Source organism: Hemitrygon akajei, chromosome 7, assembly GCF_048418815.1.
Source record: "Hemitrygon akajei chromosome 7, sHemAka1.3, whole genome shotgun sequence".
In the NCBI taxonomy this organism is placed as follows: Eukaryota; Metazoa; Chordata; class Chondrichthyes; order Myliobatiformes; family Dasyatidae; genus Hemitrygon; species Hemitrygon akajei.
The window spans coordinates 158,058,968-158,074,434 of record NC_133130.1 but is presented as its reverse complement, the minus strand read 5'-3'; the positions used below and the strand labels follow the sequence as shown (position 1 = coordinate 158,074,434).

Genomic DNA, 15,467 nt, shown 5'->3' with positions numbered 1-15,467 from the left:
GAGGGACGGTACCGAGGGAGTGTCACACCGTCAGAGGGACAGTACTGAGGGAGTGTCACACTGTCTGAGGGACAGTACCGAGGGAGTGTCACACTGTCAGTGGGACGGTACTGAGGGAGTGTCACACTGTCAGAGGGACAGTACTGAGGGAGTGTCACACTGTCAGAGGGGCAATATGGGAGTGACACTCTCTCAGAGAGACAATGAGGGAGTGATGCTCTGTCAGAGGGACAGTACTGAGGGAGTGTCACACTGTCAGAGGGACAGTACTGAGGGAGTGTCACACCGTCAGAGGGACGGTACTGAGGGAGTGTCACACTGTCAGAGGGACAGTACTGAGGGAGTGTCACACCGTCAGAGGGACGGTACTGAGAGAGTGTCGCACCGTCAGAGGGACAGTACTGAGGGAGTGTCACACTGTCAGAGGGACGGTACTGAGAGAGTGTCACACTGTCAGAGGGACAGTACTGAGGGAGTGTCACACCGTCAGAGGGGCAATGAGGGAGTGACACTCTCTCAGAGAGACAATGAGGGAGTGACGCTATGTCAGAGGGGCAATAAGGGAATGCTGTTGCAGGTGTCATGCTTAGATGAGAAATAAAACTGAGGTTCTGTTTATCCTCCCAAATTCACATTATTTGAAGTGCAAAACTGTTTGCTTCAACGTTCAATCACCATCACTAAAACTGACACTCAAATATTACACCTTTTGTGTGAACATCTTGCTATGCGCTGATCAGCTGCTGTATTTCCTCCACTAAGCAAGGATTGCTCATCAAAACAACGTTGTCTCCAATGTGTTTTCAGCCTGCTGAACGGGGTAAGGTAGAGACAAGGATCTCAGTGTGAGAAAGTGTCGATCTCAGAGTGAGCTCTGGATCCTAGTTCCGCCAATTAATGGGACAGGTGAAGCAATCACCAATTGACTTGTACAGCTCCATGAGACGAGACAGCTATTGGCTAACACCTGGATCCCAACTTCTTTCAAAGTCTTTCAAAAACACTCCAGTTTCAGGTTAATTTACCGTGTGATCATCAAGCACCAGTCCCAGGTCTGAGCACCATGCGCGATGACTGCAATGATGGGTCTTGATCATCCTTCATGAGAACCTTGAGTCCCATGGACGATGTGGAATCAGATCACTGAACTACGTTCTGGCACCGACTCTACCCTTCAACTTCTGTGTCTGTTTCCCCCTCAGCCCGTTGCACACACTCGTTCACCTCAACCACAGGGTCCCATTCCTTTCTCACTGCTGGGTCCTGATCCAATACATAGAATCTGGAAGGTACCCCTCCAACTCAGGGATACAAATTATGAATGGTGTAGATAGGGTAAATGCAAGCAGGCTTTTTCCACTGAGGTCTGGCGGGACTGCAACCAGAGGTCATGGGTTAAGGATGAAAGGTGAGAAGATAAAGGGGAGCATGAGGGGAAACTTCTTCATTCGGAGGAAGAAGGTAATAAACAAGACCATGCACAGAATCACCTGACAGCCCAGAAACAGGTACTCGGACCATTAACAGCCCATTCTGACCTCCTTCCACCTTATCTGCAGTGCCTTCTATCCCATTCCCTCCTTTGGTACAAATATTAAATGCATTTACAGATTCACTAGTCTATTTCATAGAGTCACAGAAAAGTACAGCAAAGAAACAGGCCCTTCAGCCCATCTAGTCCATACCAACACCATTTAAACTGCCCACTCCCATCAACCTGCAACAAGACCATAGCCCTCCATACACCTACCAAACATGTTTCTGTCCAAACTTCTCTTAAACGTTGAAATCAAGCTCGCATGTACCACTTGCGCTAGCTCCAGTCCCAGTTATATCCTTGTTAAGTTTTCTTTGTATTCTTTCAACCTTATTTACATCTTCCCAGTAGGCAGGTGATCAAAACAGCACATAATACTCTGAATTAGGCCTCACCAATGCCTTACACAACTTCAACATGACATTCCACCTTCTGTACTCAGTACTTGGATTGATGAAAGCCAATAGGCCAATGTGCCAAAAGCAATGGACACCTCCGATACCCGTCACAAAAGCAAGCGTGGTGAAACTCTCCGGACAAAGAGATTAATCCTGATGGTCCCACTGGATTCATTTGGCTTGCTAGTGTATGAGACGCTGGCGTGGTGAAGCATCGCACACTCCCGTACGAGGCGGAGTGGGAGAACACTTTTCTGCCCCCCTCCTTCCCAGACCAAGACAGCTTGTGCTGTCAGATGGATCAGGTGGGTAGGATACTGACTTGGCCTTTAATTCATTTAACAACATGCGATCCAAATGCATGCTGAAGTCTTGAGCAGTGCCTACACCCAAAGTACTTCATTCTGATGTGGCAAAATGTTTTGCAGACATGATTCCTGGGCTAGAATCTCCCAAGGACACCTCTGATACCTGTCACTAAATAATGTAACACATCACTGAGGAGCTTACTCCATCTTTCCCATCAGTCTGTGCTCTTGCCTCATTACTCCTTAATTAATCCTAGAAACTCCAGCAGTTTTTTTCAAGTATTTATCCAATTCCCTCTTCCAAGGAGGATGATCCTTATTAAGCCTTATCCACTGTTGAGGACATCTTCAAGGGGCAGTGCCTCAACAAGGCAGCGTCCTTTATTAAGGACCCTCACCATTCGGGGCATGCTCTCTTCTCATTGCTACCTTCAAAGAGGATGTACAGGAGCCTGAAGACACGCACTCAACGATTCAGGAGTGGCTTCTTCCCCTGCGTCATCCGATTTCTGAATGGATCCTGAACCCCTGAACACTTCCTCATTGTTCCTTTTGACTGCACTCCTTACTTGTTTTCTAATGTATTGTAATGTTTATCTTTGCACTGTAATGCTTCAAATCATTTCATGTCATATAGCACACAGCGATCATAAACCTGAGCAACACACGCAAATCTACGGAAAGGGATAAAGTTGCCTCTGCGGAGTCTCTTGTGTTTTGATAGTAAACCTGTTTCTGGTGAACCCACTTCCACTGCATATTCTGGCTCAGAACAACTCACTGTGTGATGATACTTCCCCACTACCTCCTCAGCCACCCTCTAGTTACCATTCCTCCTGCTGCTGGAATCTGTATCACCTTAATGGTTCTCTCCACTTAGGAAACCAACTGTAGCCCTCTTCAGTTCCTCCATGCATCTGGCATCCCCAGAATCACATCAATAAGCCTGGATGGGCCCTCCTTGAATATGCTATGTAAAGACATTGCATTAAAATCATGCTCCTCTCTCTGGAAGATGCAACAAGGTTCATGGCTCTGTTCGTGCGATGTAGAGCCCAGCCAAATAGATCCCTAGTTTGGTTGCCCAGCCTTACCTCGAAGACATCTTCATCCAGTATCCTCGTGCCGAACACCACAATGCCATTTGTGTCAATCTCCGGCTGCTTGCTCCTGTTTAACGTCTTTGTGAACTTCTTCTTGCAGTCCACGATCATCGTGGCGGTCTTCTTGTGAACGCTGATTGCGATTCGATGCCACCTGCCAGGACACAGAGACAACCCACACTCAGCAGCGAAATACCCTGAAACGCCTGGCCCCTGCCCAGGCGGGCAACCAGGCCAGCTCATACCAGAACTCAGACTAGGGGTTACAGTGGAAGCATTACTCCACCATTCGGTGAGCATCTATCACCCTGACCGTGCACCGAGTATAGATGGGACGTCGATGCAAGGAGAGAGATCAGATTTCCCCCATGGACCATTGTTTTCCACTCCCAAACTGGATATCGCTATCACGATGTGGGAATATTCGACCCGAGAGCCGGAAGCAAAGGGATACCTACTTCCCATCAGACAAGTTGACTCCACTGAAGATGGGATATTCCTCAGGGCTCGGCTTCCCAGTCTGGTCTTCGTAGAGGAACACAGGGCTGCGTGCAATTTCCACGCCCAGCTGCTGGATGCCCTGCTCGTTGTAAATGGACAGCAGGAATGCACTTCTCCCTTTCAGGGATCGCACCGTCATCAGGATGGAGAAATCCTCGGGGAATGGCGTGTCTGGTTTGGAGAAAGGAGAAGGAGCGTGAGTTGCTAAAAATGAAACCAAGCCCACCCGCCCAAATGATTGTTATACCAAGATCAAAGTTACAGAGAGGAATATTCAAAGGTTGTTATAGCTGGTAGTGGGGATAAGCTCCCACTACCTATTGAAAGCTCCCTATGGCGTACATCTCAAATAGTCTCTATGTATACGACGATGTTTTACACCCTGGTTTGGAGAGATGTCTCATTTCTATATACATTATATGGTTATATATGTATATAGTTAAATGACAATAAACTTGACTTGACTCGACAACCAAGTGCAGCTCCTGACCATCATGTGCGGCTTAGCTACTAAGCCCCAAAGAACCATTTCTACTGACAGAAGGGGAAAGGACGGGTTACTGGCACCTTAAGACCAATCGCTTCACGCAGATGGACACATCAGATGTGGCTGGCAGCTCATCTGGGAGAAGGCAAGCTCTGATCTCAAACCTCCGCTGCCCTGTGGTTATACCTACTCATGGGGAAGACCTCGGGAGTGAACCCTGAGGGCAGAAGCCCAGAGCTGGAGTCCCCAAGGCAGTCCAATGTTGAGTTCTACGCTGACCGGCAGCTCCAGCGATGCCGCTGGTGTCAAACCGTATTGGCCTCTGCCGTTCCTTTGGATCCAGCAGTTGCGTGGGCAGGGGGAGCCTGACGCATGGGCAACAGCTTGCACTCCATATTGTACTGCCCTGGTTTGCCTGCTGACCTACGTATCACATAGACAGCTAAGACGCAATACCCAACCAACAGAGGGCCATGCTTCCCCACTGCATGTACCTAAGCTGCCTGTATCTCCTTGGGGCTTCTTGGCGGGACAGTGTGGAAGGATACACTCAGCGAACATCGCTGCCCTTAGACTGGTCTTATTCACTTTACCCTGGCAGTAATGAAAGCTCTACTCTGCACCACATTTATTTTACTAAAACCACAAAGTAATAAATTATTGCCCACTTTGTCCAAGATGCCCATCAGATCACTGGTTCAAGTCAAGTTTATTGTCATTTCGACCATAAACTGCTGGTACAGTACATAGTAAAAATGAAACAACATTCCTCCAGGACCCTGGTGCTACATGAAACAACACAAAACTACACTAGACTATGTGAGACAGCACAAGGCTACACTAGACTACGTAAAACAACATAAAAACTGCACTAGACTACGGACCTGCACAGGACTACATAAAGTGCACAAAACAGTGCAGGGCAGTACAATAATTAATAAACAAGACAATAGGCACAGTAGAGGACAAATTACAATATAATAATAAATTATGTAGATGTCAGTCTAGACTCTAAGTATTGAGGAGTCTGATGGCGTGGGGGAAGAAACCGCTACATAGTCTGGTTGTAAGAGCCCGAATGCTTCGGAGCCTTTTGCCAGATGGCAGGAGGGAGAAGAGTTTGTATGAGGGGTGCGTGGGGTCCTTCATAATGCTGTTAGCCTTATGAGTGTAGTGTGTGGTGTAAATGTCTGTAATGGAGGAAGAGAGACCCCGATGATCTTCTCAGCTGACCTCACTATCCGCTGCAGGGTCTTGCGATCCGAGACGGTGCAATTCCCAAACCAGGCAGTGATGCAGCTGCTCAGGATGCTCTCGACACATCCTCTGTAGAATGTGGTGAGGAAGGCACTCAAATAATCTGGGGCAGAATGGATGCTCCCTTCCCAGGGAGTACTGAAAACCTTGGAGAGTGGTCAGGAGATCAAACGGACGGACCCCACATGTACTCTGATTCCTGGACAGGCGAATGGACACTTTGGCCAGACTCAGCAACAGACTGACAAAAAAGTGCCCAGATCTCACCACCACACCAAAGGTAAGGAATGTTTGGCTCCAGGACCCAGTTATACGAGGGATTATGGACCAAGCAGAGATCAGCCCGTCAGCATGGCCAGGGCCGAGACAGAGATGATAAATACTGGTATTGCATAAATCACTTGTCCAGTCCAGGCACGACTTTGCCCCAAAGCATCAACAATTCCTCTTCACCCGCAGACACTGCTCGATCCCCCGGGTTCCTCCGGCAGACTGTCTGCCACTCTTCTGTCAGTCATCTCATGACGGTCTCCAGTCTCCCTCCTCCAACACCCGAGCGGTGCTCTCAGCACAGTGAGGTGACAATTCTCACCAGCTCTACTCGCCCACAGGGCTCCCGGCAGCACCACCTCCAGCACCCTGCCCTGGCTCCAGCACTCTGAACGTGGGAGTGGGCTGCATTTGGAGAGCCTGATGTTTGTCAGCCATGCGTGCCTCTTTACCTGTGATGTCCAAGCCGGCAGCACAGGGAAACCGGGCTCCTCGCGTGCTTTCAGTGTTAATTGGGTAGAGGCTACAACAGATGGTAGGTCCCCCATCCAGGGTCTCCTGAGGCGGTGATGATGGTGTCTGCCCTGCAGACCTGTGACAGGAGTCAGCTCCGCACCTGGGGGAGGCACCTCCTCCACTTTTAAGGGCTGGCACTTCTTCCCCTTTCTCCCCCAGGTTCAGGAGACCTCCGTCACCAAATACGTCTGTCTCTCACCCAGACGCTCCGCTCCCTTCAGACCAAGCTAAGCTACCGACTTGTCTGCCTCCCTGGTTCAGTCTCAGTGTCCAGGGAAGGCAGAGGTTTCCTCAGTAAAAAACGCCACTGACCTCTATTAACAAACTGCCATGTGCCTCGAAGCAAGACAAACTGCAGGCTGCACGTAACAGGAGCGATGTGCGAGAAAGTAAGGGTTCTGCTTTGCATTCAGCAGCTGCTGCCTGTACCACTGATTACTGAGTGGGCATAGGCCTTGGAAGGGAGGAGTGTGTTTCCGATAGGGTGACTGGAGTAAGAGCAGGTTTTCAGCGATACATAGCCAGTTCAGCAGAAGGATTTGGATAGTTCTTCCTATTGTTGGAAAGCATGCACATTGTACATTCAACTGAAAGCACCTGTTTAGTCTCAGCCAGAAGCTGGGAATATGCCCATCCCTGACGAAGAGCTCAGCAGATAGCTCCCAGACCAGGCCCTTGTCAGACAGGGATGATGAACAAAACGTCCTCTGTTGCTGATAAATGTCTGACATCTCTTAATGAATGGCTGCACATGTCCACTATGATATTCACGTGTACAATTTGTGAAACTCAAGATCAACTTGATCACAGGATTAACATGGATCATAACAATGCCACAAGGACATTCTGAGGTCAGTACTGAGAGAGTGTCGCACCGTCAGAGGGACAGTACCGAGGGAGTGTCTCACCGTCAGAGGGACAGTACTGAGGGAGTGCCGCACCGTCAGAGGGACAGTACTGAGGGAGTGTCACGCCGTCAGAGGGACAATACTGAGGGAGTGTCGCACCATCAGAGGGACAGAACTGAGGGAGTGTCACACTGTCAGAGGGACAGTACTGAGGGAGTGTCACACTGTTAGAGGGACGGTACTGAGGGAGTGTCACACCGTCAGAGGGACAGTACCTTGGGAGTGTCACACTGTCAAAGGGACAGTACTGAGGGAGTGTCACACTGTCAGAGGGACAGTACTGAGAGAGTGCCGACCTGTCAGAGGGACAGTACTGAGGGAGTGTCACGCCATCAGAGGGACGGTACTGAGGGAGTGTTACACCGTCAGAGGGATGGTACTGAGAGAGTGTCACACCATCAGAGGGACAGTACCTTGGGAGTGTCACACTGTCAGAGGGACAGTACTGAGGGAGTGTCACGCCATCAGAGGGACAGTACTGAGGGAGTGTCACACTGTCAGAGTGACAGTACTGAGGGAGTGTCGCACTGTCAGTGGGACGGTACTGAGGGAGTGTCACACTGTCAGAGTGACGGTACTGAGGGAGTGTCACACCGTCAGAGGGACGGTACTGAGGGAGTGTCACACCATCAGAGGGACGGTACTGAGGGAGTGTCACACCATCAGAGGGACAGTACTGAGGGAGTGTCACGCCGTCAGAGGGACAGTACTGAGGGAGTGTCACACTGTCAGAGGGACAGTACTGAGGGAGTGTCGCACTGTCAGTGGGACGGTACTGAGGGAGTGTCACACTGTCAGAGGGACAGTACTGAGGGAGTGTCACACCATCAGAGGGACAGTACTGAGGGAGTGTCGCACTGTCAGTGGGACGGTACTGAGGGAGTGTCACGCCGTCAGAGGGACAGTACTGAGGGAGTGTCGCACTGTCAGTGGGACGGTACTGAGGGAGTGTCACACCGTCAGAGGGACAGTACTGAGGGAGTGTCGCACTGTCAGTGGGACGGTACTGAGGGAGTGTCACGCCGTCAGAGGGACAGTACAGAGGGATCAAGAACAAAATGCTGTCATGCTTCACGAGATGCCAGGAATTATTCAAAACTTATGACATAATTCATAAGATGTGCAAAATTGATGATGCTGAGGTCGTTTGGGACAATTTCAGAGATTGTGATGATGATTTGGAATTAAAATACTTGGCAAATCCTCCACACCTAAGGTCCTTGAGCCCCTGGTTCCTCTAGCTGTGAATAGCCGATTCCCAGCAGAACACTTACACTTCATTGCAAATCAGCAGTAAATTGAAGGCAGGTTTCTGATTCCCCTTTAGCTTGCATTTCAGGACTCTTACAGGCAACTAGGCCCGTCACCATGGCAACCGCCCCATAAAATGCAGCAACCCCAGCAGATTAGTCACTTCCTGTCCACAAGCCTTCAGGCCTCCTGCTCATTACCCAAGCTGAGAGACATTTTCTTTATTAATTATTTCATGAACTTTCTGGAATGCCGCCTGTTGCTCGTTATCTGCTGGCTGCTGCTGCTGACATGTTTAGTTCAGTGTAACTGCTCATCGCTCACTCCGCAAGACTCTCACGGCTCAGGGCCAAGTCCCACCACTGTTCTTTAGCTGGATCCTCTGCTGACGTGGATGAGGCCCTGGTGATTTTCCAGTGGGGTGGGAAAAACATGTCGCCCGGTTGGGACTGGGACCCGAACTCCCTTCGCCACTGCTGCCCTGCTCTCCCTACCATCGTTCTGAATGCATTTCGCTTAATCTTACAGCATATAACTAAAGCCAATTGGCCTACAGTGCTTGTGCATTCTCTTTGAAAGAGTCATCCAATTACTCCTATGACCCTTAACTCTGGTTTATTTCTGCAGATTTCCACTTTTTAACAGACCGCCCTTGTGAATTTTTCTACAGAATCTGAGAGAGTCCATGAACCAGGGGTTTAACTTCATAACATAGAAACATTGAAAACCTACAGCACAACACAGGCCCTTCGACCCACAAAGCTGTGCCAAACATGTCCTTACCTTAGAACTACCTAGGCTTTACCCATAGCCCTCTATTTTTCTAAGCTCCATGCACCTGTCCAAAAGTCTTTTAAAGACCTATCATTTCCGCCTCCACCACCGTCGCTGGCAGCCCATTCCACGTACTCACCACTCTCTGCGTAAAAAACTTACCCCTGACATCTCCTCTGTACCTTCTTCCAAGCACCTTAAAACTATGCCCCTCACGTTAGCCATTTCAGCCTTGGGAAAAAGCCTCTGACTATCCATACGATCAATGCCTCTCATTATCTTATACACCTCAATAATAACTGAGATAATTATCTTGCACACCTTCATAACACTGTTGCTAAATGAAGTGTACCTCCAAATAGCCTATAGAGTCATAGAAAAAGTACAGCACAGAAACAGGCCATTCAGCCCCTCAAGTCTGTGCTGAAACATTTAAGCTGCCTCCTGCTATCCACCTGCACCGGGACCATGACCCTCCATACCCCTACCATCCAGGTACCTACCCAAACATCTCTTTAGCGTTGAAATTGAGCTCGCATGCACCACTTGCTCTGGCAACTCGTTCCAACACTCATGACCCTCTCAGTGAAGAAGTTTCCCCTCATGATCGCCTTAAACATTTCACCTGTCACCCTTAATCTCTGGTTGTAGTCCCACCCAACCACAGTGGAAAAATGCCTGCTTGCATTTACCCTATCTATACCCCTCATCATTTTGTATGCCTCTATCAAATCTCCAATCAATCTTCCACGTTCCAAGGAATAAAGACCTAACCTATTCAATCTTCCCTCAGAACTCAGGTCCTCCATTCCTGGCAACGTTCTTGTAAATTTTCTTTGTACTCTTTCAACCTTATTTACATTTTTCCTGTCAGTGGGTGACCAAAACTGCATACAGTACTCCCAATTAGGCCTCACCAACATCTTATCCAGCTTCTGAAGCTTATTGGTTTGGATGGGGAGACAGGATGTGTGTGGCAGGACTGGCTGACTGACTGTGCAGGATGTCTTTACTGTGGCTCCTCTGACAGTGTGGGATGCCACAGTACTACGGTACACTGCCCCCCCAGTGTGAGACTCCCTCAGTACTGTCCCTCTGACAGTGAGACACTCCCTCAGTACCGTCCCTCTGACAGTGTGACACTCCCTCAGTACTGTCCCTCTGACAGTGTGACACTCCCTCAGTACCATCCCTCTGACAGTGTGACACTCCCTCAGTACCGTCCCTCTGACAGTGTGACATTCTCTCAGTACTGTCCCTCTGACAGTGTGACACTCCCTCAGTACTGTCCCTCTGACAGTGTGACATTCTCTCAGTACTGTCCCTCCGACAGTGTGACACTCCCTCGGTACTGTCCCTCTGACAGTGTGACATTCTCTCAGTACTGGCCCTCCGACAGTGTGACACTCCCTCGGTACTGTCCCTCTGATGGTGCTATTCTCCATTTCAGGAGTGGGACAATCCCACGACAGCAAACGTACCGGCCCCGGAGCCTCGACTGTAATTCGTGCCCTGATCACTGCTGGCGCCTCTACAGGCATCGGTATCTGTGAAACCACCTGCGTGAAGCTCATGGTAAACCATCACATCAACCCACTGATAGTCTCCGAGTGGGATACAATACCATAACAGCTTGGGACAGGGCACAGAGAAAGAGGCCATAGTCAACTGTGCATGGTTTAACAACTAGGAAGCACTATTTAAAGTGAAGGAGCATCTGTGGGTATGTGAAGAAAGATGTTTTACAGAGGGACTGGTGATGATCTGGAATTAGTTTCCTTTATGGATTGATAGAGATGGAAACAATCAAAAGAGAATTGGATAGGACTTCTAGTGAGTATGAATTGCAGGCCTTAGGGGAAGGGGTGGGGAAGTGAAATTGAATAGATTGCTCTGTAAGGAAGCTCTGTGGGCTTACTGGGCAGGCAACTTTCTGTTGTGACATATATAGGGTGCCCACATTCCATATTGCTGCCACTTCATTGACAGAAACTTAAGGCACAGAAGTCAAGCTTTGTTGTGAATTAGAATGTGTTCTCTCTAAAATGACATGGTGGTAAGGGGCAATTTCAAAAGAACCCCCAACGAAGGATTGAACAAGTTCATGAACAGCAGGGTTTAAGGCATCGAACAGGAGAACGAGACCAATCAGCTTGGTTTTCCAATGATCTAACACAAGAGGCCAGGGAAGGGGGGCTGCCAGTTCTTTAAGATTCCCCTGAGGTCTTCAGGATTTGAAAGGTCTTGTCCTATTGAAAAGGAGATAAATTGCAGGGGCTCCCACAGAAAGCATTTTCTTTCAACAGTTTTTGATCATTGCTTTATAAAATGTTGGGGTTGAGAAGGTTATTTTTGGCAAAGGATCATCCAATCAGGTATCATAAAGTTTGGGACTCATTTCTGGCCCACAGAGAGACGGGGCACCCAGAGAGGTGGTCCGTGGTGTTGGAGGTAGATCACATGCTTTAATTAGGACTGCATCCTGCCAGTTTCAGCAGCCACTCCGGAGGGAAGCATCAGTTCCAGGTGACCGGGCTGGGAAGAACAGCACGGAGACACTGACTGGAGAAAAATGCATAGGTTACTTGCTCTGGCTTGCTTCTGTGATTTCTCAGCTACTCAGTTAAATCCCATAGATCAAGCCAGCCAGGCTCGATCTACACCCCTTTCCTCCCCCTACCCCCATCAATGCTGGCCAGCTTTACTTCAGCAATGCCGTACATCCAAAAAAATAATATCCTCTGAGGAATGTCACTAAACAGAAGAAATAACAAGTTTGATAGTCCCATAAGGTTTCCCGAAGTGACGTTAAACCCAATCTGTTTGACTGAGAATTCCATCTGCTATTCACTGTTTATTTTTTTGTTAAACTGAACCTCATCTGAATTTTATGTTCTAGGAAGGGCTCAGGAAAAGAATATTTTTCTTTCTGTAAGATTCCAACACTCCCAGAATAGGGTAGATACAGAGTAAAGTTCACTCGATGTTGTCCTGTCACATCCAGAGCAGCAACAGGGCAGGTGAGACACACACAACTAAACTTCCTTTACGTTATCCTATTGAGTCGCTCTGGTGCAGGGTTAACATGAGTTATGCACATTATAGAACTCATCCTACACCATTCCATAAAGCATTCCCAGAACAGGCACAGCACAAGTCAGACACAGAGTAACACTCCCACTACACCAGGGGTTCCCATCCTGGGAGCCATGGACACTTCAGTAGGGGTCCATGGCATAAACAAGGTTGGGAACCCCTGCGCCTGCGCTATCGCATCAACACTCCTAGCACAAGCGTATCTCAGGTTAAACACAGAGTGAAGTTCCTCTACACCATCCCATCAAACACTCTTAGAACAGGTCGGAGACAGAGTAAAGCTCCCTTGACATCATCCAATCAAAGCCTCCTAGAACAGGTTAGACACAGAGTAAAGCTCCCTCTACACTATTGCATCAAACATCCCCAGGACAGGTATCAGACACTGTCAGGAGGTATTCACACAGAATAGGCACAGTACATAGAAAAGTGAGAAAATGAGGGAGAGGTAGCAGAGGTAGGCCATTCAGCCCTTCATGTCTGCTCAACCATTCAATAAGACCACGGCTCAGCGACACTTTGTCCCACTAACCTCATATCCCTCGGTTAGCTTAATAACTGAAGATCAGTCAGTCTTGGTCTTGAATGTAATCCACAACTTAGCCTTCACAGCTGAGAATTACGAAGATTCACTGCCCTCTGTATAAATGTATATATTATTTTCATCTCAGTCCTGAATGACTGACTTGTGTTATTGAGACTGTGACCCTTGTTTCTTGACACCCCAGTCAGGAAAGATTAACCTTAAACCCTTTCAGAAATTTGTACCTTTCAATAAGATCGCCTCTCATTCTAATCACACCAGAGTATGATCCTGGTGTGCCTAATCTGTTATGACAGGTCTGTGGCATCTCTGGAATCAATCTGTTGAACTTTTGGTGTATTCCCTCTATTTGCAAATATATCTTCCTGTATGAAGGGAGACAGGACCTGTACACAATATTCCAGATAAGTTCTCACAAAAGTTCGGTGTAATTGAAGAAAGATCTCCTGTATTTAAATCCTTTTACAATGAAAACCAATGTACTGTTTGCCTTTCCAATCCTTGCTCAGTCTTCATATTAACTTATCCAGCTCCCTGTCCCAATAGATTTTGTGAGATCCTTCTGTGTTCATAATGCCCCTCTGTGACTGTGATCAAAGACACCAAGCTTCATCTACAGATGTGAAGACTCAGGTAGTATCTGGGTTAGAGGTCCACGAGAGAGCACAGATGCAGTTTCCTCCATTCTGACCTACCAAACGTGAGCAGGTCAGACGCAGCATGACTTGGGCATGAGGTAAAGTTAAATAAATTAGACAGCATACTTGAAATAGAGAGCAAAGAAATTTATTTTAAAATGGCTAATATCCTTGCAAGTGAAGAGATAGTGAAGTTTCTGATGATCTGTCCCCTTTATTTCCCTTCCAAATCGAACCGGAGCTTAGTTGAAAAGCCTGACAGAATCTGTATCATTTTTAAAGTTCAATAAATACTTTGTGATTGTGTATGTGAGGGAGAATGAACCCTTTTGAGTGAGTTATCTTTAGTCGAGAAAGCACAGCAGTGTCTTCACTTCCTTAGGAGATCGGGACAAGCAAGTTTCCCTCTCCCCCATTATAACCAATTTTTATGCGACCACCGTTGAGAATGTCCTGACCAGCTGCGTCAATGTCTGGTACCAGAAATACAAGGCATTTGATAGCAAGACCCTACAAAGGACCGTGAGGACAGCTGAGGGGATGTCAGCTTCTCTCTTCCACCCATCCAAGATATTTGTCAGGAGCACTAGGACCTTAACATTGTCTAGGATCCCTGCCATCCATCGCACAATCTCTTTGACCACCTCCCCCCCACCATCAGGCAAGACGTATTGTAGCAAATGGACAAGGACTATTAGGATGGGAATTAGCTTCTTCCTCCAGACCATGAGGCTACTGAACTCCCTGTCACCACTCAGGTCTCATCACTTATGAAGTACCAGTGGCATTATAGTAACCACACACAAAATGCCAGAGGAACTCAGCAGGCCAGGACTCAATCTGATTAAGGGTCTCCACCCGAAATGTCAATTGTTTACTCTTTTCCAGAGATGTTACCTGACCTGCTGAGTTCCTCCAGCATTTTGTGTGCATTGCTTTGGACCTCCAGCAACTGCAGACTTTCTTTTAGTGTTATAGTGTTTACTTCCTGAATTGTGCCGTAAATGCACTGTGCGCTAACTGTCAGTCTTCTGGAATATATTTCATTATTTGATCATTGATTTGTGATACTATTATTCCACACGTTGTGCATGAGTTAAATAAACTGTGTCCGGAGGAATGCTTCATTTGGCGGTACACATGAATACAGATGAATAACAATAAAATTGAACTTGAACCCCAGTATGCCAACGTGGACCTTCGTGTAGCATGAGAAGAACCACACTAGTGTTACAGGCATGTGTTGGACTCTGTTCAACTCTGTCCACAACCAGGTGAAGTCAGTTTTCTAAGAGGCCATTACTCAAAGTGATGGGATTGTCTGCTTATTCACATACTTTACACAAAAACCCACATAGACCAATCAGTTTACGGACTTAAGAAATGACTCAGGAATAAATATTTAGGTAAAAAAAATCAATGGCAACTTTAAAATGCTTTTCTGTTTATATTCCCTCATCTGGTGTATTCAAAGGGAGACTTAGAAAAACAAGAAGCATTAAACCAAATTCCCAGCTCTCTGTCTCCATCTCTGACTTCTGTTTCTCTCATTGCCTCCAGCCCACAAACAAGGGTATGTAGTTCTCTTCTCCTTTATCCTTTATCCTTGTCATTAATGAGAACTGATCCCTGGGATACTAACAGATTGCATCCTATTAATCTGAACATATATATAGACACTATTCCTACCCCATAACCTATGCCAGGGAAATGTATTTCTTGTTTTATAAACTAATTTTTATGTGGAACCATTTCAACACTCTTCTGATAACCCATGTTACAGCCGTGTAGTCTCTCCATCCATCTTTCCCTCCTTCTCAATCAGTTTCCGCTTTAACCCCGTTCTTGATCACAGAATATACATGGGGAAATTGGTCAC

The 15,467-nt window shown here is 47.5% G+C and overlaps 1 protein-coding gene across 2 annotated transcripts in view; it reads right to left on the bottom strand.

Moving 5' to 3' along the window:
• col5a1 (procollagen, type V, alpha 1) overlaps positions 1-15,467 on the bottom strand; it is a 298,663-nt gene that overhangs the window by 178,756 nt on the left and 104,440 nt on the right. For both annotated transcript variants that reach the window (XM_073052280.1, XM_073052279.1), the window contains exons 3-4: positions 3,805-4,018; positions 3,338-3,500 (exon numbers count right to left, since the gene is read on the bottom strand). In XM_073052280.1, coding sequence (XP_072908381.1) covers positions 3,338-3,500; positions 3,805-4,018 — 377 coding nt within the window. The remainder of the gene's footprint in view (positions 1-3,337; positions 3,501-3,804; positions 4,019-15,467) is intronic.